The sequence below is a fragment of the Prionailurus viverrinus genome, chromosome B3 (genome assembly GCF_022837055.1).
Source record: "Prionailurus viverrinus isolate Anna chromosome B3, UM_Priviv_1.0, whole genome shotgun sequence".
NCBI classification, from domain to species: Eukaryota; Metazoa; Chordata; class Mammalia; order Carnivora; family Felidae; genus Prionailurus; species Prionailurus viverrinus.
In genome coordinates this window covers 55,130,393-55,155,804 of record NC_062566.1, presented here as the reverse complement: position 1 = coordinate 55,155,804, position 25,412 = coordinate 55,130,393, and the positions used below count along the sequence as shown (strand labels likewise).

General features: G+C 41.9%; 1 protein-coding gene and 1 long non-coding RNA gene across 5 annotated transcripts; both read right to left on the bottom strand.

Annotated features, from left to right (window-relative positions):
• Positions 1-248: 248 nt before the first annotated feature.
• On the bottom strand, positions 249-12,300 carry ELL3 (elongation factor for RNA polymerase II 3). Of its 4 annotated transcripts, none has more exons than XM_047861110.1 (12): positions 4,627-4,864; positions 4,249-4,284; positions 3,784-3,893; positions 3,469-3,670; positions 3,300-3,379; positions 3,087-3,162; positions 2,726-2,906; positions 2,601-2,643; positions 2,305-2,476; positions 1,843-1,887; positions 1,717-1,750; positions 249-698 (listed from the first exon to the last, which is right to left on the bottom strand). In XM_047861110.1, coding segments are annotated over exons 1-12 (1,113 nt in total). In that variant the 5' UTR covers positions 4,759-4,864; the 3' UTR covers positions 249-696. The 4 variants fall into 4 exon arrangements, with proteins under 4 accessions (XP_047717066.1, XP_047717065.1, XP_047717067.1 ...); XM_047861109.1 differs by lacking the exon at positions 249-698 and adding an exon at positions 1,182-1,468; XM_047861111.1 differs by lacking the exons at positions 249-698; positions 4,627-4,864 and adding an exon at positions 12,271-12,300 and having other exon boundaries at positions 1,569-1,750.
• A 52-nt stretch (positions 12,301-12,352) lies between these two features.
• LOC125167245 (uncharacterized) lies at positions 12,353-25,239 on the bottom strand. The gene is made up of 3 exons (XR_007152716.1): positions 25,124-25,239; positions 16,444-16,560; positions 12,353-12,392 (listed from the first exon to the last, which is right to left on the bottom strand). It is a non-coding gene; the product is annotated as an uncharacterized LOC125167245 (long non-coding RNA).
• Positions 25,240-25,412: the final 173 nt, after the last annotated feature.

The window sequence follows — 25,412 nt, the reverse complement described above, 5'->3', positions numbered from 1 at the left end:
AGTTGGGGGGTTATTTTCTAATTTTTTTTGTACATTTGGAACAGTGACAATAAATGAGCCCCCTTTAAACTGTCTTTTTTCCAGGAGATAGGGAACCAAAGATTTTCTAGATCAGCACTGTCCAATAGAATTTTCTGGAATCTTGGCAATGTTCCATAATTTTCATTGTCTAACACAGGTAGTTACTGAACATTTGAAATGTAACTAAGAACTACATTTTAAAATTTCATTGATTTCAATATTCACACCTAGAGCTACTGGCTTACCATATTGGTCAGTGCTGCTATAGACCAGCTAGCTAGGTTCATAGTCATCACCTATAAATCCATTCTACCTTTCGTCATTTTCTGTCTTTACATGTTTATTGCCCAGGCCCCTGGCCTGATGACTACAACAGGTGAGGGACTTTTTTTGTTGGGTCTGTTTCAGGCCCTGCCCATACCCTAAGGATGGGTTACTGTTTACCCTTGTCATGCAACTGAGCATGTTTATACCTCCCAAGGCTAGTCTCTGCCCAAAAATGCCCTGTATGGGTGTGGCATCAGGTTGGGGTTCCATCCAAGTTGTTTCAGGAATTGCTGACACTGCTGGGTGCACCTCTCTCCCCCACAGCCCAGGTGTGGCCCATTAACTTCCTTCTCCAGTGGAACTGGGAAAGGCATATCATTCCTGGTTGTGAATGAAGCATCCACTTTCTTCTGCAACAGTGGGGAACAAAAAGGATAGGACTGACATGATCTTTTGTTCAAATGAATTTCCTTGTTTTCTGGGTAAATCCAAATCCTATCTGTATTTAAAGTTTTTAGTACTAGATAATTCCAGATAGGAGCCCTATTTGTAGATGATCCTCAACCTCTATGGTTTGAAAAAGAGAACTTTATTCCTGTTGTAATCTCTAGCTGCCAATTATAAGATGGATTTGATAGAGCCTTAATAGCAAAATATATAGCAAGATCATCCTTAGTGCTTTGAAAAAGGAAAGATGCCTAACCATAACCTTGAAGATTCTAATACATAAGACCTGGGCTGGGATCTGGGGATCTAATTTTTCAGAGCACCCAAGAAATGGTACAAATAGATAGTCGTGGGTAATAACTATTGCCTTGAAGAGTTTAAGGAAAGCATACAAACTTATACAGAGGACACAGAAGCAATCAGTTTTCATTTTTTAGCCATGTTTGTAAAAGAATTCACTTTTAGTACATGGGGAACAACTAAGCCCTTTCCCATTATATCCAGGTGTATTACAAGTTCTTTTAGCTCTGTTACCAAAAGTTCTCTCTACTGTTGCTTTAGGGAGGCTACCAGGCTAAATTCTAATGTTCTCAAGGTATCTTGTCCTGGGAATGGTGTCATTTCTCAGGATTTGAAAATGACTTGGCTGAACTAAAGATGAAGAAGCCAAGCCTCTGCTACTCTTCCTAGTCTCCTGGGCACAGTTGTGGAATCTTGGCACTGTGCCCACATCCTAAAAAGTAAAATGCAACAACAATGAAAGTGAAATCTTAGAAGAGCTCTCGTACTTGCCACCATGGACTCAGCAATAAGAAGAGCAGACAATTGCACTCTGCAGTTTATAGTTGCTTTGTTCCTTCATATCTCACTGAGCAGGGAGAAGGTAAAGAGCCTTCTGATAGCTTCAGCTGCCCCTGTTTTTTTCCTCAAACTCCAGGATGAGACCTTTAATGTGGGACAATTTCTGATGCAGGTACTCACAGCGACGCTTTTCTTCCCTGTAACCTGGATACCGCTGCAAAGAAAAAGCATCCACATCAAAAAAAAAAAAAAAAAAAAGATCTACCATTTCTACCTTCTGGCTACCATTCCCAGACCTTATCTTACCTTCCTGAACTTCTTATATTCCTGGACTATTTTTTCTTCCAGCACCTGAAACAAAGAAAATGCTAGCACCAAGTTGAACCTTGAGAAAAAACTGTTTTCTTTCTTTTCATTTTTTAAGCTTACTTATTTTGAGAGAGAAAGTGGGAGAGGGGCAGAGAGAGAATCCCAAGTAGGCTCTGCACTATCTGTACAGAGCCTGAGGAGGGACTCAAACCCAAAAACTATGAGATCGTGACCTGAGCTGAAGTTGGACACTTAAGTGACTGAGCCGCCCAGATGCCCCAAGAACTCCAGTTTTCTGAAGGGAGAGCAATAACTTCCCATCTCATTCTATCAAATGATAGAGATTACTTTTTCTCAAAACAGACTTGGCTTGCCACTTTGGTTACCAGTCTTCTGAGCAAATTAGCAGGGAGTTGATGGCCAGTAAGGCTAGAAAGTCAGCTTGGGTCCAGTCCTTACCTTATGTTCTGGAGTTCCTTGCTGAACTCTCTTGATCTCTGCTCCCAGCTCTCTGAACCTTTGGCTTGCAGCCCCAACACGAGCATGGAGGATGCGGTATTCAGTATAATCCATCTCAAAGTCCTGCTCATAAGCATGTTGCTGCTCTGCACTGTGGATGGCTGTGTATTGCCTGCCAGGAGCAGAATTGTCACCTTTAATTTCATTGCCCCTAAAAGCTTCTAGGTCACAGGAAGTTTATCTTAATATCTCCTATGTACAAGGCTTGATAAAATTGGAAGTAGCAGGGGACTCACAGGAGATAATCTGGTACTTCTTCAGGGCTTGGGGATTCAGAATCTAGGAAGGAAGCAAAAGGACAGAAAAGTGATTAGGTGTTTTTCCAACTAGAGCAGTTTTGCCCTTCTCTCATTTAACTCACCTGCTTGAACTGAGGGACTGTGTTCCAGCCTGGAGCCCATGTCTTCATCTTTATCTTCTTGCTCCCAACCTCCCTCTTGCAGGTCCTCACTGGGCAGTGCTTGTAGGGGACTTGGAGCTAAAGGCAGGGTTCTGAGCCTCTTTTCTTTTAGTTTTCTAGTGGTTGCAGGTGCTGGGCGCTTCTATTGGGGAAAATGTCACATAAACAGTAAACCAGAGGTGTATTCTGCACTTCTCTTGAAAATTAATTTCATAGAATGAACTCTGGGAGCATCAGAATAAAGGCTCCTAATTTTAAAATTTAGCCTGATCGAACAAAGATCTCTTGGAAAATCCGCTGCTAAAATCCCTGGACAACTCACCTTGTCCGAATGTTTCTGGCTAGCTGAGGAAGGCAGTGCCTGATCAGGTTCTCTGTTTGGAAGATGGGTCTGGTTTCTAGGATATTTGAAGAGGGAATGAGAGAGATGAAGGCCAAGGTAGGGCTAGATCTCTTATTAAAGCATTTAGAGTGGAGATTAGAAAGAAAGGCAATTCTAGAGATTCCCAGGTTAGTCCCACCCTGCCCCAGGTACCTCACTTCCCACTGTGCCATGTGTTCCTCTGAGGATCCTGGGAGTGACTGTCTTTGGCTGCTTGCCAGTGGATCTGGCACCTGGCAGGGAAATTGGCAGGGGCACTTGGCTCTCTGGGCTTCAGGCTGTGCCCCACCTTATTCCAGCTACCTGCAGTTTGTGGCCTCACCTCTTTTAGTGCCATTTGTGGCTGTGAAACTGTGTCTTCCTCAGAATAGTCTCCTATGTTCTGCCAACTCTCAGGATCTCTGGCACTGTCAGTTAGGTTGTGTCTCTGAACTGAAGATGGGGCAGGGATGGAATCCATGGCTGCCCAAATAGTGAGGCGTTCCCTGAGTGGGCCCAGGCAGTGGAGGTGGTTAGGCCCAGATCTGGAAAGGGGTGGTGGAAAAAAATCCCAGGAGGGTGGACTTTTAAGTACCTCTGGAATCAGCCTCCCCAACTTTCCACAAACCCTTTTTACCTGCTACCGGTTCCCCCTTACCTGCCTAAGCGTTGGTACACAAGGTCCAAGCCACCAGGGCCCTCTTGGCCACACTGGGACACTATGAAGGAGAAGAGGCAGGACCAGCCAGGTCCTGGGAACCTTACATACTAGAGGCAAAAGGAGAACCATAAGCCCCATGAAGTCAGCCCCTCCCCCTCCTTCCATTGCCATTCTTCCCTTAGCCAGCCCTAAGATTGAAGATGGGTCCCACGGGGCTCGTTAGTACACCAGGTGCAGCTGGGCTTGAGTCCCCCAGGAGAATGAGACGACACAGTCTCCTCAACCGCAGCCTCCTGGGACCACAACCCCAGCAGCCCCCTCCGCCCCACTCGGAGTTCAGTTCTCGGAACTTCCTCAGACGGTGACTGCTGTCAGCCTTCCCGCCTTGGCCGCACCTGCCCAAAGCCTACTTCTGTTCTCCCCGCACCCCACCTCTTTCACACAACCTAGGCCCTTACTTACCCCTCGGTTGCCTTGGAAAGCGATCACTGGCCGAACCTGCGGGGAGAGCAGATGCGAGGTGAGCGCAGGTGAAGTGGCATTCCCAGGATCCGGCGTCAGGTGCCCAGGGTGGAGGTGGGGGGTGGGGGGATAGACACCTGCCTCTCGGGCTTCACTTGGAGAGGTGGGGAGATCAGAACCTACGGATGCCACGCCCCAGACCCCAGGTCCCTTCGCCAGGGTCGCCGGCTGAGGCCCGAGATCCCGAGAGGTAGAGAGAGAGGCTAGGAAAGGAGAGAGGCTAGGAAAGGTAGAGAGAGAGGCTAGGAAAGAGAGAGGCTAGGAAAGAGGCTAGGAAAGAGAGGCTAGGAAAGAGAGAGGCCCTGGGGTCCGCCGCACCTGTTGCCGCCGACACTCTTGCAGCGCCCGCAACGCCGCGTCGTTCAGCCTGAGCATCAGGAGGCTGGTCCCGGCAGCGGGGGTGAAGCAGAGTTGGAGCTTCCCACTCAGAAGCTCCTGGGGTGCCTCCATGGCTGCGAGGTCGAGCGCAAGCAGAACAAGAACCAAGGGCAAAGGCGACTACCACCACTTCTGCTGTACAGGGCTAGGCTGGCACTCCTGGTAGCCCAGGTCGGCCCCGCCCTCCGCCAGGACCCACCCCTGGCCCCACCTCCAGCCAGCACCACCCCTGAGGTTTTCCAGCCGCTTGGGCGGTGCTTCGCTATCCCCCAGATGTCTGCGCAAACCGGCCCACTGGTTTCTCAGGTCGGCACGCACCACACTGGGCTTTCGATAGGGGTTATCGCAGTTACAGGAGTAAAGTCTGCGGCCAACTTTAGACCTCACCTAAAATCCCCAGTCGCGCCTCAGTTTCCCTAGCCAACCTGAAGTCGGAGTTGCTGTCTCTAAGTGAAGCTGAACCTGCAAACCCTAGAATATTTCAGAAGCTGAGGAGGCGGGAGCGGACCTGGTTGCTGGGCTGGCTCAGTAGATCGCACCTCAGAGGCCAAGAGCTCCCAGGGACCAGAGAATGGCAGACCCAAAGGAGTATTTCTGATGCCAACACCTGGCGCGGCACTTTTGCTTTTTCCGGCCTGCGGTGCTGCCGAGGACTCGAAGACGATTTCTAACTGAGGCTGGAGAGAAAATCAGACCCGGTGGGTGTCTGGCAGCGGTGAAAATTGGCTGTCGTGGTCTGGAACGGACCCCTCCCATCCCCACCGGTAGGCGAGTATGAGGAGTGTGGGTATTGGCAGGAGAGTTGCAGAGCAGAGAAGGAGGGCTCAGTCACAGGTCACCGCTCCTGGCATATACACGTGAGACTGGTGTGAAAGGCAGCTGGCCCACTCCCTCAGGAGGGCCAAGAGGTGCCACGAAGTTGTGAGACATTCTGGAGGTTCAGATCCTGGTGCATAGAGACCCCAGGAACAATTTCAGGTTGGCCCTGGTGTCTCCACTTGTCTCTGTTTATGTTTTCCAAGAGTCTTGATGTTCTCTTTCCTGGCCAGGATCCCTCTGTTAAACCCCTGGACCTACATAATCCCAGGTGACCTTAATGCCCTCCATCCCAAATCAGATTACCTATACATTTGTCAAAACTCATCAAACAGTACACTTAAAATATGTATATTTTAATGCATGTAAATTAGTCCTCAATAAAGGTAATTTTAAAAAATGGTGTAATAAATCTCCAACACCAATAACAAAAACATTTATCTTTCCATCTCTTTGGGTTTTTCTGCTTCTCTGTGTGACAGTTTCTTAATTTGATTAACAGTGTGGCAGTGGGTAAAGCTGGTGTCCCAGTGTTCCTTTTCTTCTCAGATGACATCTGTGGACTTTTGTTGGATTTTCCTGGATTTAAACTCAAAGGAGAGCCCAGAATTGTCAAATTTTTCAGAGAAGAGGGAAGGAACAGTGCTATAAGAGGAGGCAAGTGGGAAAGATATTTGGGGGAGAAGGGAGGTAGCAATCTAACATGCTGGATGTCCATTGTGTGTCAAGATCTTTGCATTTAATTTAATCCCTAAAATAATTTTAGAGTAGGTACTATCACCCACATTTTTCATTCACTCATTCAACACATAATTACTGTACCAGACATTGTACTATATCCTTGGATACATCAATGAATGGATTTCTTGCTTTGGAGAACTTATTCCAGAGGGGAAGAAGGCACTATAGACAAAGCTAAGAAATAAACATAAGAAATAACACTGTATGTTAAAAGGTGCTATAGATAAAAGAAAACATAGAGCAAGGTAAGTGGGTTTGGAAGTAGAGGAGGAGGAAGTCAAGAGGGGTGGAGAGGGTTGACTGTATATTAAGTAAGGTGATAAGAGATAGCCTTAGGGAGAAGATGAAATTGGAACATTGCCCTAAAGGAGGTGAGGGGATTGGCCAAACCAAATCCCCAAACCATACAGTTGGAGGAAATGCTTTCTAGTCAGAGGGACTGGCCAGTGCAAACTCTGTAAATGAGTGAGAAGTGTGCCTGGAGTGTTTGAGGAAAAGTTGAGACCTATGTAACTGCATTAAAGTAAGGGTGAGAGTAAAGAAGTGAAATCAAGAAGGTAAGGAGCAAGGGCAGATCAGGTCCTGGAGGGCCTTGTGGACTACTATAAGAACTTTGGATTTTACTCTGGGGAGTCACTGCAAGGTTTTGAGCAGAGGAGTAACAAGACGTCACCTCTATTTTCAAAGGATCACTGTAGTTGCTGTATTAAGACTAGACTGTAGAGGGACAAGGATTAAAAGCAATATGACCTGTTAGGAGGCTGCTGCAGTAATTCAAGCTAGAAATGGTGACAGCTCACACCAGGGGGTAGGAGAGGAGGTGGGAGAAGGGATAGGGTTCTGAATGTATACAGCCGACAGAATTTGGTAACGGATTGAATATGGTATGTGAGAGAGAAATGGCATCAAGGGTGACTCTAAGATGTTTGGCCAGAACAACTAGAAGGATCAAATTGTCATCAGCTGAGGTAGGGAAGACTGCAGGTGTAACAGGGTTAGTTTTGAACATGTTGAGTTATCTATTACAATCCACATGGGGATGTGGAGCAGACAGTTACATACACAAACTTAGAGATGGTGAAAGATGTCTGGGATAGAGATGTAAACTTGATAGTACTAAATATATAGATGGTATTTAAAGCCATGAAACTAGATGAGATCACCCAGGAGGATAATAAAGAGTTTAAAAGATTACACCCTGGAGCACTGCAATCTCTAGAAGGAAGTCATGGGGGAAGAAAAGCAAAACCAAATGAAAGGAGATGACCAGTGAGGAAGGAGAAACACCAAGAGTGTGATGTCCTGAAAGCCAAGTGAAAAAATGTGTCAAGAAGACAGGGATTGGTCAACTATGTCAAAAGCTATTGATAGGCCAAGTAAAATGAAGATTAAGAATTGACCACTGTGAGGGGCACCTGGGTGGTGCAGGCCATTGAGCTTCCGATGAGCTTCTCAGCCTAGGTCTGATCTCATGCTGTGTGAGTTCAAGCCCCACATTGGGCTATGTGCTGACGGTGTGGAGCCTGCTTGGGATTCTGTCTCTCCTCTCTGCCCCTTCCCAGTTTGTGCTCTCTCCCTCTTTCTTTCAAAAATAAATAAACTTAAAAATTTTTTTTAAATCTTAAAAAAAAAAAAAAGAATTGACCTCTGTGATGAATGTTCTAAAACCGACAGAGGTGATGGCTGCACATATCTGTAGATATACTAAGTGTCTATTCATATCCTCTACCTATTTTAAGTTGTTTGGTTCTTATTGTTGTTGTGTTTTTTGAGTTGTTTGGGTTCTTTATATATTTTGGATATTAATCCCTGGTCTATGATTTTCAAAAATCGTCTCCCACTCAATTGGTTGCCTTTTCATTTTGATGATGTTTTCTTTCAATGTGCAGAAGCATTGTAAAGTAATCCTTTTTATTTTTGCTTTGGTTCCCCTTGCCTTTGAAGTCTGGCCTACTGAAGACCAAAGTTGGGGAGCTTACTGCCTATGTTTTCTTCTAGGAATTTTATGGTTTCAGGTATAACATTCAAGTCTTTAATCCATTTTGAGTTAGTTTTTGTGTATGGTGTAAGATAGTGATCCAGTTTTTCCAATACCATATATTGAAAAGACAATCCTTTCTCCATTGTATGTTCTTGGCTCCTTTGTCATGCATTAATCATCCATATGTGGGTTTAACTGTGGGCTCTCAATTTTGTTCCATTGCTCTGTGTGTCTGTGTTTTTGATAACCATAGCTTTGTAGTTTGAAATCAGAGAGCTGATACCTCCACTTTGTTCTCTTTCTCAACATTGCGTTGGCTGTTTGGGATCTTTTGTTGTTCTATACACATTTTAGAATTATTTCTAAAACTGTTCTGTGAAAAATGCCATGGGAATTCTGATAGGGATTGGATTGAATCTGTAGATTGCTTTGGGTAGTATGGACATTTTAACATAATTCTTCCAATCCATGAGCCGAGCATAGAGTATCTTTCCATTTATTTGTCTTTTTCAATTTTTTTCATGAATGTCTTATAGTTTTCAATGCACAGGTCTTTCATCTTATTGGTTAAATTTTGTGCCTATATTTTTTTCTTTTTTTTAAGATTAAAAAAAATGTTTTATTTGAGAGAGAGGCAGAGCGCGAGTGGGGCAGGGGCAGAGAGAGAGACACACACAGAATCCAAAGTAGGCTCCAGGATCTGAGCTGTCAGCACAGAGCCTGATGCGGGGCTGGAACCCACAAACCACAAGATCATGACCTGACCTGAAGTCAGACACTTAACTGACTGAGCCAGTTGAGCCACCCAGGGACCCCTATTTTATTATTTTTGATGCAATTGTAAATGGGACTGTTTTCTTAATTTCTTTCTGATAATTCACTGTTAGTATATAGAAACACTATGGATTTTTGCTTGTTGATTTTGTATCCTGTTACTTAAGTCATTTATCCTAACACTTTATTGGTGGAATCTTTTGGGTATTTTATATATGACTCATGTCATCTATAAGTAATGATAGTTTTACTACTTCCTTTCTCATTTGGATGCCTTTTATTTCTTGTTCTTGCCTAATTACTGTGTCTAGGACTTCCAATACTATGTTGAATAAAAGTGGCAAGAGTGTACATCCTTGCCTTGTTCCTGTTCTTAGAGGAAAAGCTTTCAGCTTTCCAACATATTAACTGTTGACTTGTCATTTATGACCTTTATTATGTTTACATACATTCCCTCTAAACTGTCTTTGTGGAGGGTTATTATAAATGGATGCTGGATTTTTCAAATGACTTTTCTGCACCTATTGAGATGATCATATGATTTTTATCCTTCATTTTGTTAATGTGATATATCATGTTGATTGATTTGTGGATGTTGAACTATCTTTGCATCCCTGGAATAAATTCCACTTGATCATGGTATATGATCCTTTTAATCTATTGTTGAATTCAGTTTGCTAAAATTTGTTGAGAATTTTTATATCTGTGTTCACCAATGATATTGGCCTCTAATGTGTGTGTGTGTGTGGGGGGGTGCTTGTCTGATTTTGGTATCAAGGTAATGCTTCCCTCATAAAATGTTTGGAAATGTTCCCTCCTCTTTGATTTCTTTGGAGGAGGCTGAGAAGGATAGGTATTAAATTTTTCTTGTTTGGTAGAATTCACCAATGAAGCCATCTGGTCCTGGACTTTTTTTATTTGTTGGGAGGTTTTTGATTACTGATACAATCTCTTTATTAGTAATCAGTCTATTCAGATTTCCTATTTCTTCATGGATCAGTTTAGGAAGAATGTATATTCTAGGAATTTATCCATTTTTTCTGTTGTTCCATTTGCTGGCATATAGTTGTTCATGTGATCCTCTGTGTTTTGTCGGTTGTAACCTCTCTTTAATTTCTGATTTTTAAATTTTTATTTATTTGTTTTAAAGTTTTTAAGTTTATTTATTTTGAGAGAGAGAGAGAGCCCACATGTGAGTGGGGGGGGGGCAGAGAGAGGGAAAGAGAGAGAATTCCAAACAGGTCCCGCACTGTCAATGCAGAGCCCCGATGCACTGAGAGAGAGTGTGAGCAAGAGGGGTAGAGACAGAGGGAGAGAGAGAATCCCAAGCAATCTCCACGCTGTCAGTGCAGAGCCTGATGTGGGGCTTGAACCCATGAATCGTGAGATCACAACTCAAGCTGAAATCAAGAGTCAGATGCCTAACAGATTGAGCCACTCAGGCAACCCTCTTTAATTTTATTAGAGCTCTTTTTTCTCCATTAGCCTAGCTAAAGATTTGTCAACTATATTTATCTTTTCAGAGCTCTTAGTTTCATTGATCTTTTCTTTCTTCATCTTTTTTTAGTCTTTACTTCCACCCTGATCTTCAATATTTCCTTCCTTCTACTGACATTGGGCTTCCTTTATTCTTTTTCTCTCTCCTTTAGGTATAAAGTTAAATTGTTTATTTGGTATTTTTCTTATTTCTTGAAGTATACCTGTATTGCTATGATCTTCCCTCTTAGAATAGTTTTGCTGCACCCCCCAAATTTTGACGTGTTGTATTTGTTTTCATTTGTCTCTAGGTATTTTTTAATTTCTTCTTTGATTTTGTTAATGACCCATTGGTTGTTCATTAGCATGTTGTTTAATCTCCACATTTTAATGGTTTTTCCAGTTTCCTCCTGGTAATTGATTTCTAATTTCATACTCTTGTAGTCAGAGAAGATGCTTGATAGGATTTCAGTCTTCTTGAATTTTGTGGCCTAACGTGATCTATCCTGTAGATTGTTCCATGTTCACTTAAGAATGTGTATTCTGTGCTTTTGGATGGAATGTTGTGTGTCTATCTATTAAATCCAACTGGTCTAGTGTGTTGCTTAGGGCCAAGGTTTTCTTATTAATTTTCTGCTTGGATAATCTATCCATTGATGTAAGTGGGGTTGTAAAGTCCCTTATGTTATTGTATTACTGTCAATTTTTCCCTTTAGGTCCATTAATATTTGCTTTATATATCTTGGTTCTTCTATGTTGGATACATATACATTTATAAATGTATCTCTTCTTGTTGGATTGACACCTTTATCATTATGTAATGTCTTTCTTTGTCTATAATTGCAGTCTTTGTTTTAAGGTCTATTTTGTCTGCTATGAGTATTGCTACCCTGGCTTTATTTTTTTTCCCCACTTCCATTTACATGGGACATCTTTCTCCATATCTTCATTTTCAGTCTATATCCTTACTTCTGAAGTGAGTCTCTTGTAGACAGCATACACTTGGATTTTGTTTTTTTATCGATTCATCTACTTTAATTTTGAACACATTTCCAAACTACATTTTCTTTGTCCCCTCACCCCACATTTTATATTTTTGATGTCACATTTTACATCTTTTTATTTTATGCATCTCTTAACTAAGTAATATAGTTTTAAATTTATTGTTTTTGTCTTTTTAACATCATACTTGCTTTATAAGTGATTGATCCACTACTTTTACTATATATCTACCTTTTCCAGGGATTTTTACTTTTGCATATTGTCTAATTATTGATTAGTGCCATTTCTTTTCAGTTCAAGAAGTCTCTTTAACATTTCTTGTAAGACCAGTTTAGTGGTGATGTATCCCTTTAGCTTTTGCTTACTGGAAAACTCTTAATCTAATAGGTAGAGAATTGTTGGTTGGAAGTTTTATCCTTGTAGTATTTTGAATATGCCATGCCATTCTCTTCTGTCTTGTGAAGTTTCTGCTGAAAAATCTGCTGATAGCTTTATGGAGTTTCCTTTGTATGTAATAAGTTGTTTTCCTCTTGCTGTTTTTACGATTCTCTGTTTAACTTTTGCCATTTTAATTATAATATATCTTGGTGTAGATATCTCTGGGTTTATATTTGTTGGGACTCTCTGGGTTTCCTGGACTTGTATGTCTGTTTCCTTCACCAGATTAGGTAAATTTTCAGCGATTATCTTTTCAAATAAGTTTATAGGCTTTTTCTCTTTCTCTTCTTCTTCTGGGACTCCTATTATGCAAATGTCATTCTGCTTGATGTTGTCTGAAAATTTCCTTAACTTACCTTCATTTTGGGGGCACCTGGGTGGCTCAGTTGCACACCCTGCTGACAGCTCAGGGCCTGGATTCTGCTTCAGATTCTGTATCCTGCTCTCTCTCTGCCCCTCCCCTGCTCATGCTCTCTCTCTGAAAAAGGAATAAACATTAAAAAAAATAATAATAATTGGACAAAAGGACTAGCGGTAGAATAGGAGAGGAAAAAAATAAAATTAGAGAATCTATTTGGGAGGTCCAACATCTGAATTATACGTTTCAGAATGAGAAGTAAAACAAAAATGAAGGGGACTCACTGAATGCCCAGTACAAAGAATAAGAACAGATCTACACCACCAAATATTGGAACACTAGAGTTAAAAAGAAAATCCTAAAGACTTCTAAGACACAACATAGATCACACAGAAAGGATGAAGAATAAGATTGATCTCAGACTTGTCAGCAGAAACACTGGAAGCCAGAAGACAATGGAGCAGTGTTAGCAAATATTTAAAGAAAAATAACAACATAGATTTTTTTACCCAGCCAAGCTATCAACTAAGTATAAGACTAGAATAAAGACAGAGTCTAAAAATACTTATATACCATGCACCCTTTTCAGCAAGATACTGAAGACATACTCTACCAAAATGAGGAGTAAACCAAGAAAAAAAGTCATAGGATCCAGGAAAAGAATATCCAACAGAGATAAGTGAAGGGAATCTTCAGACTGTTGGTGAAGGGAGATTCCAGGAAGATTTCTTTGCAACAGCTTAGAGAGCAATGAAAGGCTCTGAAGGCATATATATAAGAAAAAAAATGGAAACTGATAAATTATCTGATTGTTTTTAAATATATTGAGAGATTTCTACTTCTAGAAGACAGTATGAGAATTGATAATAAGTACATAACAAGTAAAAATATAAACAGATTATTAATTTTGAGGGGAAGCACACAAGAAAGGAAATGTTAACAGTATACTGTAAATATACAGTATACTTTATACTGTAAATATACAGTATACTTTAACAGCCTGTAAATAAAATTTACTCATAAAATGTAAACATTCAATTTTGACCTAACTAAAATAACACTACATTAGGAGAATAGAGAAAGTTTACATGCATATTTATGCAAAGGATGAGAGAGTTAAGTCTTCATTTTTAAAATAGACATCAGGGGACGCCTGGGTGGCTCAGTCAGTTAAATATCTGACTTTGGCTCATGTGGTGATCTCACAGTTTTTGAGTTTGAGTCCTATATCTGGTGAGCTCAAGCCCTACATCAGGTGAGCTAGAATCTCTCATTGGGTGAGCACAAACCCTGCTTCGGGTGATCCCTACTTCTTTTTCCCTCTCTTCCTCTCTCTCTCTGTTCCTCATTCACTTGTGCCCCACACTCTCAATAAATAAATAAATAAATAAATAAATAAATAAATAAATAAATAAATATTAAATAGAAGTCAGCGGCTAATATTGGAAAGTTAAAAATCCAGAAATGGCATGATATTTAGAAAAAGCAACAAATGACAGAAGAAACAGCTAAATGAGTTGTAATCTCCTTTAAGCTGCCGGAAAATGAGTGGGATAACAGTTCTATTCTTCATTATGTCTTGTATAGAACTTGCATGTTCATGTATAACTTCCATAAAAACAAATAAATACTATGTTAAAAAAAAGCCCAACCATGGTTTCAAATGAAATAGCCTAGGAGGAGAGAGAAGGAGTCTAGGTACTGATCTCTTTGGAACTCTTCATTTACATGTCACTAACTGTCAGAAGGGCATCTCCCCCACCTATGTCCCCTCCCAGTGAGCAATAAGTCTGGATTGAGAGAAGTGTTGACAGGAAAGAAAAAAAGAAGAACCTTCAGAAGCATATCCATAGACTAGGATACATAGGAAAGGAGAAGAATCCATAAAGAGCTTTGCTAAAGTTATCCCCATAGGGAAGGTAGCTTGGCATTGGAAGTTGGTTCTAACTTCTGGGAGACCCAGGACCAATTGAGGTCTCCATTCTGGAAAAGCCACTAAATATGGAGAGGAAATGCCTGAGGAGGGGAGCTGAGGTACTTTTCACTTTCACCTTGAGCTTCTCCTGGTTTGGGTGATAATGTCTCATTCCCAAACACTGGTGCTCCTTAATGGCTTCTTGCCTCCACAGAACACATCCTCTCTGTCCGACCTACCTCTATGAACATCTTATAAAGCCAGGTTCTCAGAACAGCACCTCCTCCAGATACCTCTGTTTCTCTCTTGGTTCAGCTGAGTTGCATTTGCTTTATTCATATGTAAATTCTATTTCTTCTCTACTTTGAGAGACACTGGGAGGATAAGAAAGTTTCTCTGATAGTCTACAACACCTTCCAATTCCAATTTTCTTCTCTGCTTCCCACTTCTTCTAGCCTACTCCTTGCTTACTGAAACTCTCAACTACTCCACAGTCCTGTCAACCATCTCTACTGTAGCAATCAATTTATCTATTCCCTTCAAGTGTTGCCTTTCCAGTTCTCCCTCAGCACTTTGGGCAGAAGTTCAAAGGCAAAGAGCTAATATATAGTCTAGATTACTTCTTGCTACCCTGCTGGAAAATATGTATGGCCCTCCTCTTGTTAGACTCAAACAAAGGTTTCAAGGTCTTGTGCTGGGGTCATCTATTAAAGTATACCCTCCATACAGCAATGTCTGTACCCTGGGAGAACATATGATTCTCAGTAAAGTGAGTCCTCTCAGTGCAGAGTGACAGTCCAGAGTCAGAGGGCTGTAGGCCCAGAAAACCGGTAAGAAGGAGAGAAATATACCTGTGTCCATTGAACAGGATCCCCAAGTCCAAAGCATGTGGTAATGAGAAGAATGGGGGGTAAGGAAGGATGAAAACTAAAACAATGACTATAGAAACAGAGCTACATGCACATTTGGAAAATGTCTTCTTCCCCCTCTTCCATATACCTTAATGCAGAAACTCCTGATGTACAAGAGTATGGGCTGCTGATGTGGCATGACTTTATGAGTGTGGAAAAAACACAGGCTCTAGACACAGCTGAGCTGAGTCAGACCACTCACTGGGATTCTTATGTGCGATGGAAGTCTAGTAAAGACTAAAAATGGCTTCTAAGAATAATATTTTTAAGTACATTTTAGAAAATACACCCATGATATTGTACACTCATTTTCATAACAGCATTAATTCACAATAGCCAAAAGGTAGAAGCAACCAAAGTGTCCACTGACAGATGAACAGACAAGGAAAATGTGGTATATACATAAAATAGAATCTTATTCAGCCTTAAAAAGGAAAGAAATTCTTGGGGCACCTGGGTGGCTCAGTCAGTTAAACGTCTGATTTCAGCTCAGGTCATGATCTCACAGTTTGTGAGTTTGGGCTCTGTGCTGTCAGCTCTCTCTGTCTCCCTCTCTCTCTGCCCCTTCCTGGCTCTCACCACTCTCTTTCTCTGTCAAAAATAAGTAAACATTAAAAAAAAAAAAAAAAGGAAAGAAATCCTGACACATGCTACAACATAGATAAACCTTGAGGACATTATTCTAAGTGAAATAAGTCACTCACAAAAAAGATGCATATGTATGATTCCACTTATGAGGTATCTAGAGTAGTCAAATTGATAAAAACAGAAAAGGTGGTTACAAGTGACTAGAAGGAGGGAAAAATGGGGAGTTGTTCAATAAGTACAGAGTTTCAGTTTTGCAAGATGAAAAGAGTTCTGGGGCACCCGGGTGGCTCAGTCAGTTAAATGTCTGACTTTGGCTCAGGTCATGATCTTGCAGTTTGTGGGTTCGAGCCCCGCGTTGGGCTCTGTGCTGACAGCTCAGAGCCTGGATTCTGTGTCTCCCTCTCTCTGCCCTTCCCCTGCTCATGCTCTGTCTCTCTCTCTCGCTCTCTCTCTCTCTCAAAAATAAATAAACATTAAAAAAATTAAAAAGAAAAAAGAAGAGTGCTGGAGTTTGGGTGCATAGCAATGTAAATGTACTTAACACTACCAAACTGTACACTTACAGATAGTGAAGATGTTAAATTCAGTTATATATATTTTTCCACAGTTAAAACATCTTTTTAGTTTAAAAAAAATCACACGGGATCACTCGTGCACACCCAGTGCAGCTGTGCATCATGGTCAAGCCAGATGTCAATCCTGCCCACCCCATGCCACAGACAACTGTGCATCACAGCAGGGCACCAGCCCCATCTACCTGCATGCTGCAGATACACATCATTCTGGTGGTCAGAGGGGATTATGCTTCTGGGTTCCACATGACATCTCCTACACAAGGCTATTCCTTCAAGACTGGGAGAGATAGGTGATTTGCCTAATACAGAGAAACAAACAGTCAAAATGAGACAGGAATATGTTCCAAATGAAAGAACAAAACAAAACATTAGAAAAAGACATTAATGAAACCGAGATAAGCAATCGACCTGAGAAAGAGTGTTAAGTAGTGGCCATAAAGATGCTCACTGAACTTGGGGGAAGAATGGATAAACACAGTTTATCCACACAGAGGTTCTCAACGAAGAGACAGAAAATATAAGAAAGTTCCAAATATGGATGTTTGGCTGGCTCAGTCAGTAGAGCATACAACTCTTGATCTCAAAGTCATAAGTTTGAGCCCCATATTGGGCACAGAGCTTACTTTAAAAAGAAGAAGAGGGGCGCCTGGGTGGCTCAGTCGGTAAAGCGTCCGACTTTGGCTCAGCTCATGATCTCGCGGTTTGTGAGTTTGAGTCCCTCCTCGGGCTCTGTGCTGACAGCTCAGAGCCTGGAACCTGGTTCAGATTCTGTGTCTCCCCCTCTCTCTATCCCTCGCATGCTCATGCTAGCTCAGAGCCTGGAACCTGGTTCAGATTCTGTGTCTCCCCCTCTCTCTATCCCTCGCATGCTCATGCTAGCTCAGAGCCTGGAACCTGCTTCAGATTCTGTGTCTCCCCCTCTCTCTATCCCTCGCATGCTCATGCTCTGTCTCTCAATAATAAATAAATGTTAAAAAATTTATAAAAAATAAAATAAATAGAAAGAAGGAAAGATTTGGATATGTCAACTACATCTCAATAAAACCAGAAAAAAAAGATTAAAAAAAAGTTCCAAACAGAAGTTACAGGGCTGAAGAGTACTATGATTGAACTAAAAAATACACTAGAGGGGTTCAGAGCAGACTGGATAAAGCTGAAGGTTGGGTCAATGAGCTAAAATGCAAAGCAATAGAACTCACCCAGACAGAGCAGCAAAAAGAAAAAAGAATTTTTAAAAATGAAGGTAACTTAAAAAAACTTTTTTTTATTTAAATTTTTTTTTGAATTTACATCCAAATTAGTTAACATATAGTGCAACAATGATTTCAGGAGTAGATTCCTTAGTGCCCCTTACCCATTTAGCCCATCCTCCCTCCCACAAACCCTGCAGTAACCCTCAGTTTGTTCTCCACTTATGAGTCTCTTCTGTTTTGTCCCCCTCCCTGTTTTTATATTATTTTTGTTTCCCTTCCCTTATGTTCATCTGTTTTGTCTCTCAAAGTCCTCATATGAGTGAAGTCATATGACTTTTGTCTTTCTCTAATTTCACTTAGCGTAACATCCTCCAGTTCCATCCACATAGTTCCAAAAGGCAAGATTTCATTCTTTTTAGTTGCCGAGTTATATGCCATTGTATATATATATATACCACATTTTCTTTATCCATTCATCCATCGATGGACATTTGGGCTCCTTCCATTCTTTGGCTATTGTTGATAGTGACACTATAAACATGAGGGTGCATGTGTCCCTTTGAAACAGCACACCTGAATTCCGTGGATAAATGCCTAGTAGTGCAATTGCTGGGTCGTAGGGTAGTTCTATTTTTAGTTTTTTGAGGAACCTCCATACTGTTTTCCAGAGTAGCTGCACCAGTTTGCATTCCCACCAACAATGCAAAAGAGATCCTATTTCTCCACATCCTCGCCAAATCTGTTGTTGTCTGAGTTGTTAATGTTAGCCATTCTGACAGGTGTAAGGTTGTATCTCATTGTGGTTTTGATTTGTATTTCTCTGATGATGAGTGATGTTGAGCATTTTTTCATGTGTTGGTTGGCCATCTGGATGTCTTCTTTGGAGAAGTGTCTATTCCTGTCTTTTGCCCATTTCTTCACTGGATTATTTGTGTTTTGGGTGTTGAGTTTGATAAGTTCTTTATAGATTTTGGATACTAACCCTTTATCTGATATGTCATTTGCAAATATCTTCTCCCATTCTGTTGGTTACCTTTTACTTTTGCTAAAACAATTTTTTTAATGTTTATTTATTTTTGAGGGAGAGAGACAGACAGAGCATGAGTGGGGGGAGGGGAAGAGAGAGAGAGAGGGAGACACAGAATCTGAAGCAGGCTCCACGCTGTCAGCATGGAGCCCAATGGGGGGCTCGAACCCACAAACCGTGAGATCGTGACTTGAGCCAAAGTTGGATGCTTAACTGAACGACCCAGGCACCTTTGTCCAAATTTCTAGAATTTTTGCAACTTTTACCTTCCAACTCTTCTATTTTTTTTTAAATTTTTTAAATGTTTATTTAGTTTTGAGACAGAGGGAGACAGAGCACGAGTGGGGGAGGGGCAGAGAAAGAGGGAGACAAAGAATTTGAAACAGGCTCCAGGCTCTGAGCTGTCAGCACAGAGCCGGATGCGGGGCTCGAACCCACAAACCGTGAGAGCATGACCTGAGCCAAAGTTGGACGCTCAACCAACTGAGCCACCCAGGCGCCCCCAACTCTTCTATTTTTTTAATCTCAGCTATCATATTTTTAATGTCTAAAAGCTCTTTATTTTTCTCTGAATGTTTTTTATAGCCCCCGTTTTTGTTCAATATTCTCTTCATCTTTAAGGATACTAATTCAGGGGCATCTGGGTGGCTCAGTCGGTTGAGCTTCTGACTTCTGCTTAGGTCATGATCTCGCGGTCTGTGGGTTCGAGCCCCATGTCAGGCTCTGTGCTGACAGCTCAGAGCCTGGACTCTGTTTCGGATTCTGTGTCTCCCTCTCTCTCTGACCCTCCCCCGCTCATGCTCTGTCTCTGTCTCAAAAAATAAATAAACATTAAAAAAAAAATTTTTTTTTAAAAAGGATACTAATTCAAGTTCCCTTCCCATTGTCTTTTGTACATACAATTGTTTCTGTATCCTCTGAGACCTTATTTTCTGTTTTGTCTTGTCCTGTTTTTATATTGAATGTTTTCTCCAATCCTTGATGATCCTTGTATATCCACTCATCTCTACAAGAAAGGCACTAGAAAGCTGACTGGAAACTTGGTATGCATGGTCAGGGCTGATTGCACTTTAAGAATCTGATTGGATCATGTCATTATGTGACTTCTTATCTTCAGCTAATTATCCAAACTTTTCCCCACCTCAGGGCCTAAGCATATGCTGTTTCTGTTGTTTGTGTATTGATTAACATGTATGTGGTTGAAGTAACAGAAATCTGACTTAACACAGCTTATACGAAAAAATATGGTGGTTCCCCATAGCAAGAAGCTCAGAGGTAAAACAGATGTTACAGTTGACATATCAAGCCAACCAAGGACATCATCAAAAACCAAGATTCCTTCTACCATTCACTTTGTTCCAACCTAAGGCTGGCCCTTCAAGGTCTTACATACGAGGAGCAGTAGGGGATCTGTGCTTCTTCAGTTCAAGTCAGTTAGACAGTACACTGTCCTTCCCCTCACAATAGAACAAAAAAAAGCCCTTCCCTTTGGGCTGATCAGCCCAAATTAGGTCACATGCTAACTCCTGAACAAATAACAGTCACTGGGTGAATACTATGCAAACAGTGGCTTGGTCTGGGTTCTTAAGCCAATCAATACTAAAAGGGATGAGTTTACTTTGAAGTAGCCATTCTGGACTGCTCTTGGAATATAGGGAGGAGGGGGAAATTTCCTAAAGCTTCACTGCTTTTCCTTGAGAAAGGAGGGATGTAAAAAATGTTAGGGATTCAACCACACTGCTGAAGCCCTCTTCTATTTTTCCTACAACTGGCTCCAGGCCTCAGTTTAAATGTCACCACAGAATTGGATCTCTCCCTTTAAATTTCATCCTTGAACCTTTTTTTCTCTTTTAGCACTTAACACAAGTTGTAATTTTATATAAATTTTTACTTGTGAATTGTCAATCTTCTCTAATAAAGTGTTAATTTCATGAGATCAGAGACCAAGTCTGTTTTGTTAATAACCATATACTAAGTGCCTAGAAGTTTCTGGCACATAATAGATGTACACTTAATATGTGATGAATAACTGAATGAATTCAGGAGTAAACAGTATCTTTCTCTCTCACTGAGTCTCCAAAATACATTTTGAAGCTGCACACTTTGCCATTTCTGATGCCAGCATTTCAGCTCAAGTAGCTATCTTCTCTTCCTTCATGTAATGGACATCTTTTGTTTTGTCTAGCATTTTCCTTTTAGGGGGAACAAACACCCTTCCTTTGATAAATCTGTTCTTTCCCCATACTAATGATTTGTTTCTGGTGGGGCTGCTCTCATTATACCCTGCCCCACATGTACCTCCCTACCACAAGGGACACCTGGTCCATCAGAGCTCTATCCTGGGACTTTAAAAACTAAAGACCTTCTCTCTTAGGCAAGCTGTGAGATGTGAGGGCAGGTACCATGGGTGGCCATTTCCTGTCCTGTCAAAGGATATGGGTCTGAGAAGATAAAACAGAGATAAGAGACATGGAGGCATTCCCTGTTACTGGTTTTAGTTTCTCTTATAGTCAGCCACACCTTACCCCTTTCCCCAGTTTGGTTATGTAATCCAATAAATTCCCCCTTTTGCTAAAATTTGATATCAACTGCATTTCAGTTATCTGTTACCAAATAAAGCCTAGCATTACAGACGTCTATGGAAGCCTTCTGACTGGTCTCTCCATTTCCATTTACCTGCTCTAATTCTTTTTCCTCCCATAGAGTGATCTCTTCAAAATTTATATCCTGCTGATGAAGGGCACAGGCTAGGTTAGATGCTCAACCTCGATCTTTATGATCAGAGTTTCCTTGGGAAAGTTATTTAACCTGCTTGTGCCAAGGTTTCTTAATCAGTAGAAAGGGGATAACATCTCAAAGGGTTATTGTGAGGCTCAAAAAAGAAAAGTACACTTAATGTACTTAATAATCACTCACTTAGTGTTAGCTGGTAGTGGTATTAACAGTAATTCAGATCATGCCATCGCCCTACTTATTTCCTGAACTAGTTTCACACCACCCTGCTCACTAGACTTTAGTGACTTACCTATTACCTAACCTTGTGGCTCTTGCTGGGCTAGCCTGAGGGAGCAGGGCCTTAGGGTCTTCACACCTGCTGTCTCCTCTCCTGATATGTTCTGCCTCTCTTCCCTTGGCCTGGCTGACTCCGTATCTTTTTTCCTCAGCTCAAATATCACTAGCTTCACTTCCCTAATCAAAGTTAAGGTCTACAGGGTCTATGGGTACACTCCCTTTACAGGAATAGCAGTTCTATGATTTCTTACCAGGACAGGTAGAACTATTTACAGATAGTCTTCATTTAGATTACATTGAGATTTTGATGGGTAAGTGCTTATGCTGTGTACCCTGTTAAGTATTTTGAATATCATCCTTGCATAGAGTGTTTTTTTTCTTTCAAAGCAGTTATCACAATTTGCATATATGTGATATATATACATATATACGTGTGTGTGTATAAACAGATGCTGTTTCCTGTTTGTATGTTCCATGAGTATAGAGGTATATGTTTCTTTTTTTTTTATCACTGTATACCTAATGACTAATACAATAGTTTGCACATAGTTGGTGCATAACACAATGAATATGTGTTGAAAGAGAGAGTAAATTTTGGGGGCAACTCCTGGAAAAATTAGATTGGATGTGTGGCAACCCAGTCTAGGCTCTGAAAGGACTGGAAATAGACCCTTGGGCATGGGGAAAGGGTAGGGTGAGTTGATAAGAGGAGACTGGATATAGGGTTGTTCTACTCTCTCAATCACCTGAGTTGCTGGAGTTGATAAGGAGGTAGCAGGTGCCAAAGAGAACTTGCTTCCTCAGCCTACACTCTTTAACTCAGAGTGTGGCTCAGTTTTCCCCATGGGGCTGTTTCTATGGTCTCTTTACACGCAAGGGGACCCAAGTGGCTTGGCTCCATTGGGAACCTGAGGCTGGGAAGCCAGATAGCCCAAATTCTGCTTATGAACTGTGCTCAAACTGCTGTTGTAGCTGTGTAGGTGATGTCTCCAGCCTTTCAGTCAGTTTCCTCATCTTCCCACTTTATATCTGGGGTCCCTAAACCTTGCCTTAGCTCCTTCTCTGTTTCAGAGCTATAGGTCCTCATTCTGTCTAATTTATTCCCTCTCAACTCTGTGATGAGTTTTTTTTTTTTTCAACGTTTATTTATTTTTTTTGGGACAGAGAGAGACAGAGCATGAACGGGGGACGGGCAGAGAGAGAGGGAGACACAGAATCGGAAACAGGCTCCAGGCTCTGAGCCATCAGCCCAGAGCCTGACGCGGGGCTCGAACTCACAGACCGCGAGATCGTGACCTGGCTGAAGTCGGACGCTTAACCGACTGCGCCACCCAGGTGCCCCTCTGTGAGGAGTTTAAATGGAGGTATCTTTCCTCCCCCTTGGCTGTTGGCCAGCAGCTTCAGTTCTCCACCACACAAGCCTCTCGTGAAATGGTAGCTGGCTTCCCCCAGAGCCAGTGATCCAAGAGAAAGAAAGTGGAAGCCACAATGATCATTTATGATTTAGCATCAGAAGTGACATACCATTGCTTCTGCCATATTGGTCGCAGAGACCAACCCTGATTCAGTGTGGGAGAGGACTACACAAAGATATAAATACCAGGAGAGAGGGTCATTAGCAGCCATTTCAGAGACTGGGTACCACAGAAAGGTTAGAGGAATTTAAAGGAGAGAAAGTTTTAGGACTTGAAGAAGGGAGATGGAAGAGACATTAACTGAATGCCTATAAGGAGCCAAACCCTTTATATCTACATTAATCTCTTTTACAACACTAAGGGGTAGAGATTATCCCCATTTTTCACAGAAAGGAATTGGAGCATGGAAAGGAATTCCTTTCACAGAAAGGAATTATGAAGCATAAATGTCTAAAATCAAATCCAGTAAGTAGCAGAGTCAGGATTTATATGATTTGTATGTTACATATGCCATCAATGTTGATCGAGTACATTTAGTATGTACCAAAGGGTGGGATAATATGCTACTTGCGGTCTGAGAAGTAATTTGGGGTAGTATAGAAACATAGCATTAAATATTAAAAATATAAAAACTATATATATAGTTTTTTTTCTTTTAAGTAGGCTCCATGCCCAGTGCAGAGCTCAACATAGGACTTGAAATCCTGACCCTGAGATCAAGACTTGAGCTGAGATCAAGAGTCCAACAACACTTGGGGTGCCTGGGTGGCTCAGTCGGTTAAGTGTCCGACTTTTACTTGGGATTCTCTGTCTCCCTCTCTCTCTGGCCCGCCTGCCCCGCCCCCCCCACCCCCCGCGCTAGTTCACCCATGCTCTCTCTCAAAACGTAAAATAAACATTAAAAAATTGTTTTTAAAAAAGTCCGATGCTTAATTGAGTTACCCACGCACCCCTGAAAATATAAAAAGTATATTTAGTCCTCTGATTGTATCAAGAGAAAGCTTCAGTTTCAAAGTCTTTGTTACCTCTCCAAAAACTTGTTAATTTCTCTTTTTTAAGAAAGAGAGGGCAGGGGCTCCTGGGTGGCTCAGTTGGTTGTGGGCCCAACTCTTGATTTCAGCTTAGGTCATGACCTCAAAGTTTGTGGGTTTGAGCCCCACACTGGGCTCTGTGCTCACAGCACGGGCCCTGCTTGGGGTTCTCTCCCTCTCTCTCAAAATAAGTAAACTAACAAAAAAAGAGCGGGTAGGCCACACTCTATCTTTGACAATGATTTTACTTTGGTAGAATTTGAGAATACATTTCGTTTTCATTGTATTGACTTTTATAGTTACTCTCCATTAGTGGTCAGGTTAAACTGATTTTAAATTTACTAAAGGAATATGAAATTTGACTTATATCCTTTAAGATTGATACAATCTTAAGTAATAGTAGTTCAAGTGATACTTTGGTATGGCAAAAATCATGAAGATGGCATTGACTGAGGTTTATTGCCTTCCCATCAGGTCTATGTTGGGGGGGGGTGCTGGGGAAGAGGAGCTAGTTGGAAGTTCCAGCCTTAACTTGGTTCTGCTATGGGCACCAACTGGAGAGAATCAAATAATAAAATTTACAAACATTCCTTTCCTGTGGTATTTCTTAATCATTTCTTTATCCAATGAATTCCTCAGGGCTGTTGGGGAGTCTTGTAGACAGATTAATGGAGTTGGGAAGGAGAGTGAATTTAATGGGAAACCTAAGCTTCCTGCTCTATTCAATTGCCTCTTACAAACCAGATGTGGCTGGTGCAGGTAGTATAGTGGGGAAACATCCGGAGGGAGAAATGGACACAGTCTGTGCATTTCCCAATCTTAGTCCCTGATCCTACTCCATAGTCTGTGATTTGGGGGTCCTCCAACATTTCCAAGCTATTGCATCTTCACATTTGATATTTTTGTGGGAAACGAATAGGACTAAAGTTTTAGGACACACGGGATGTGGTTGCTAATTTCTCTTGGAGGGATTTGCGGTGAGGGTACAACGTGGCTGGAAGGGGGTTTCTGAAACTTATGTTTCTACCTGATTTTACCTTATAGGTGAACAATTCATGTCTAAATACGTGGTTGGTGGGGATAAATCCTAACAGGGCGAAATTTAGTCCCAAAGTTCTGGTAATACAAAACAGACTAAACCATTTCGGCCCCCAAGAACACCCGGCCTCTGTCCCCTACCGTACCCTTCTGGCGAGTTTGCCGGCGTCCCAAACCGTTTCCGCATGAGGTCACTCTGCCAAGTCACGTGCTCGAGCCCGCGGGAACGCCACATCGCCAGCCGCACCCCTCCACCCCCATCCTGTCCACGTGACCCGGCCTACTTTCTCCCCGCCCGACCCAACGCCTCGCTCAGGAAGCCCCGCCCCACGCAGCGCATTCGACCTGTGAACCCCCGCCCCACATCCGCCCGGGCTGGAGCGTGGCCCGCAACCCCACGTGTTTCTCCTTGCCCAATGGGAGGCCGAGCCCGGG

Bases quoted from the DNA above. Each gene is read 5' to 3' on its own strand.
- ELL3 (XM_047861108.1), bottom strand. From the start codon at position 4,758: ATGGAGGCACCCCAGGAGCTTCTGAGTGGGAAGCTCCAACTCTGCTTC. The intron at 3,894-4,248 runs GTAAGTAAGGGC...TTTTGCCTCTAG, and splicing joins CTTTCCAAGGCAACCGAGGG to TATGTAAGGTTCCCAGGACC. The intron at 3,380-3,468 runs GTGAGGCCACAA...TTTCCCTGCCAG, and splicing joins CACAAATGGCACTAAAAGAG to GTGCCAGATCCACTGGCAAG.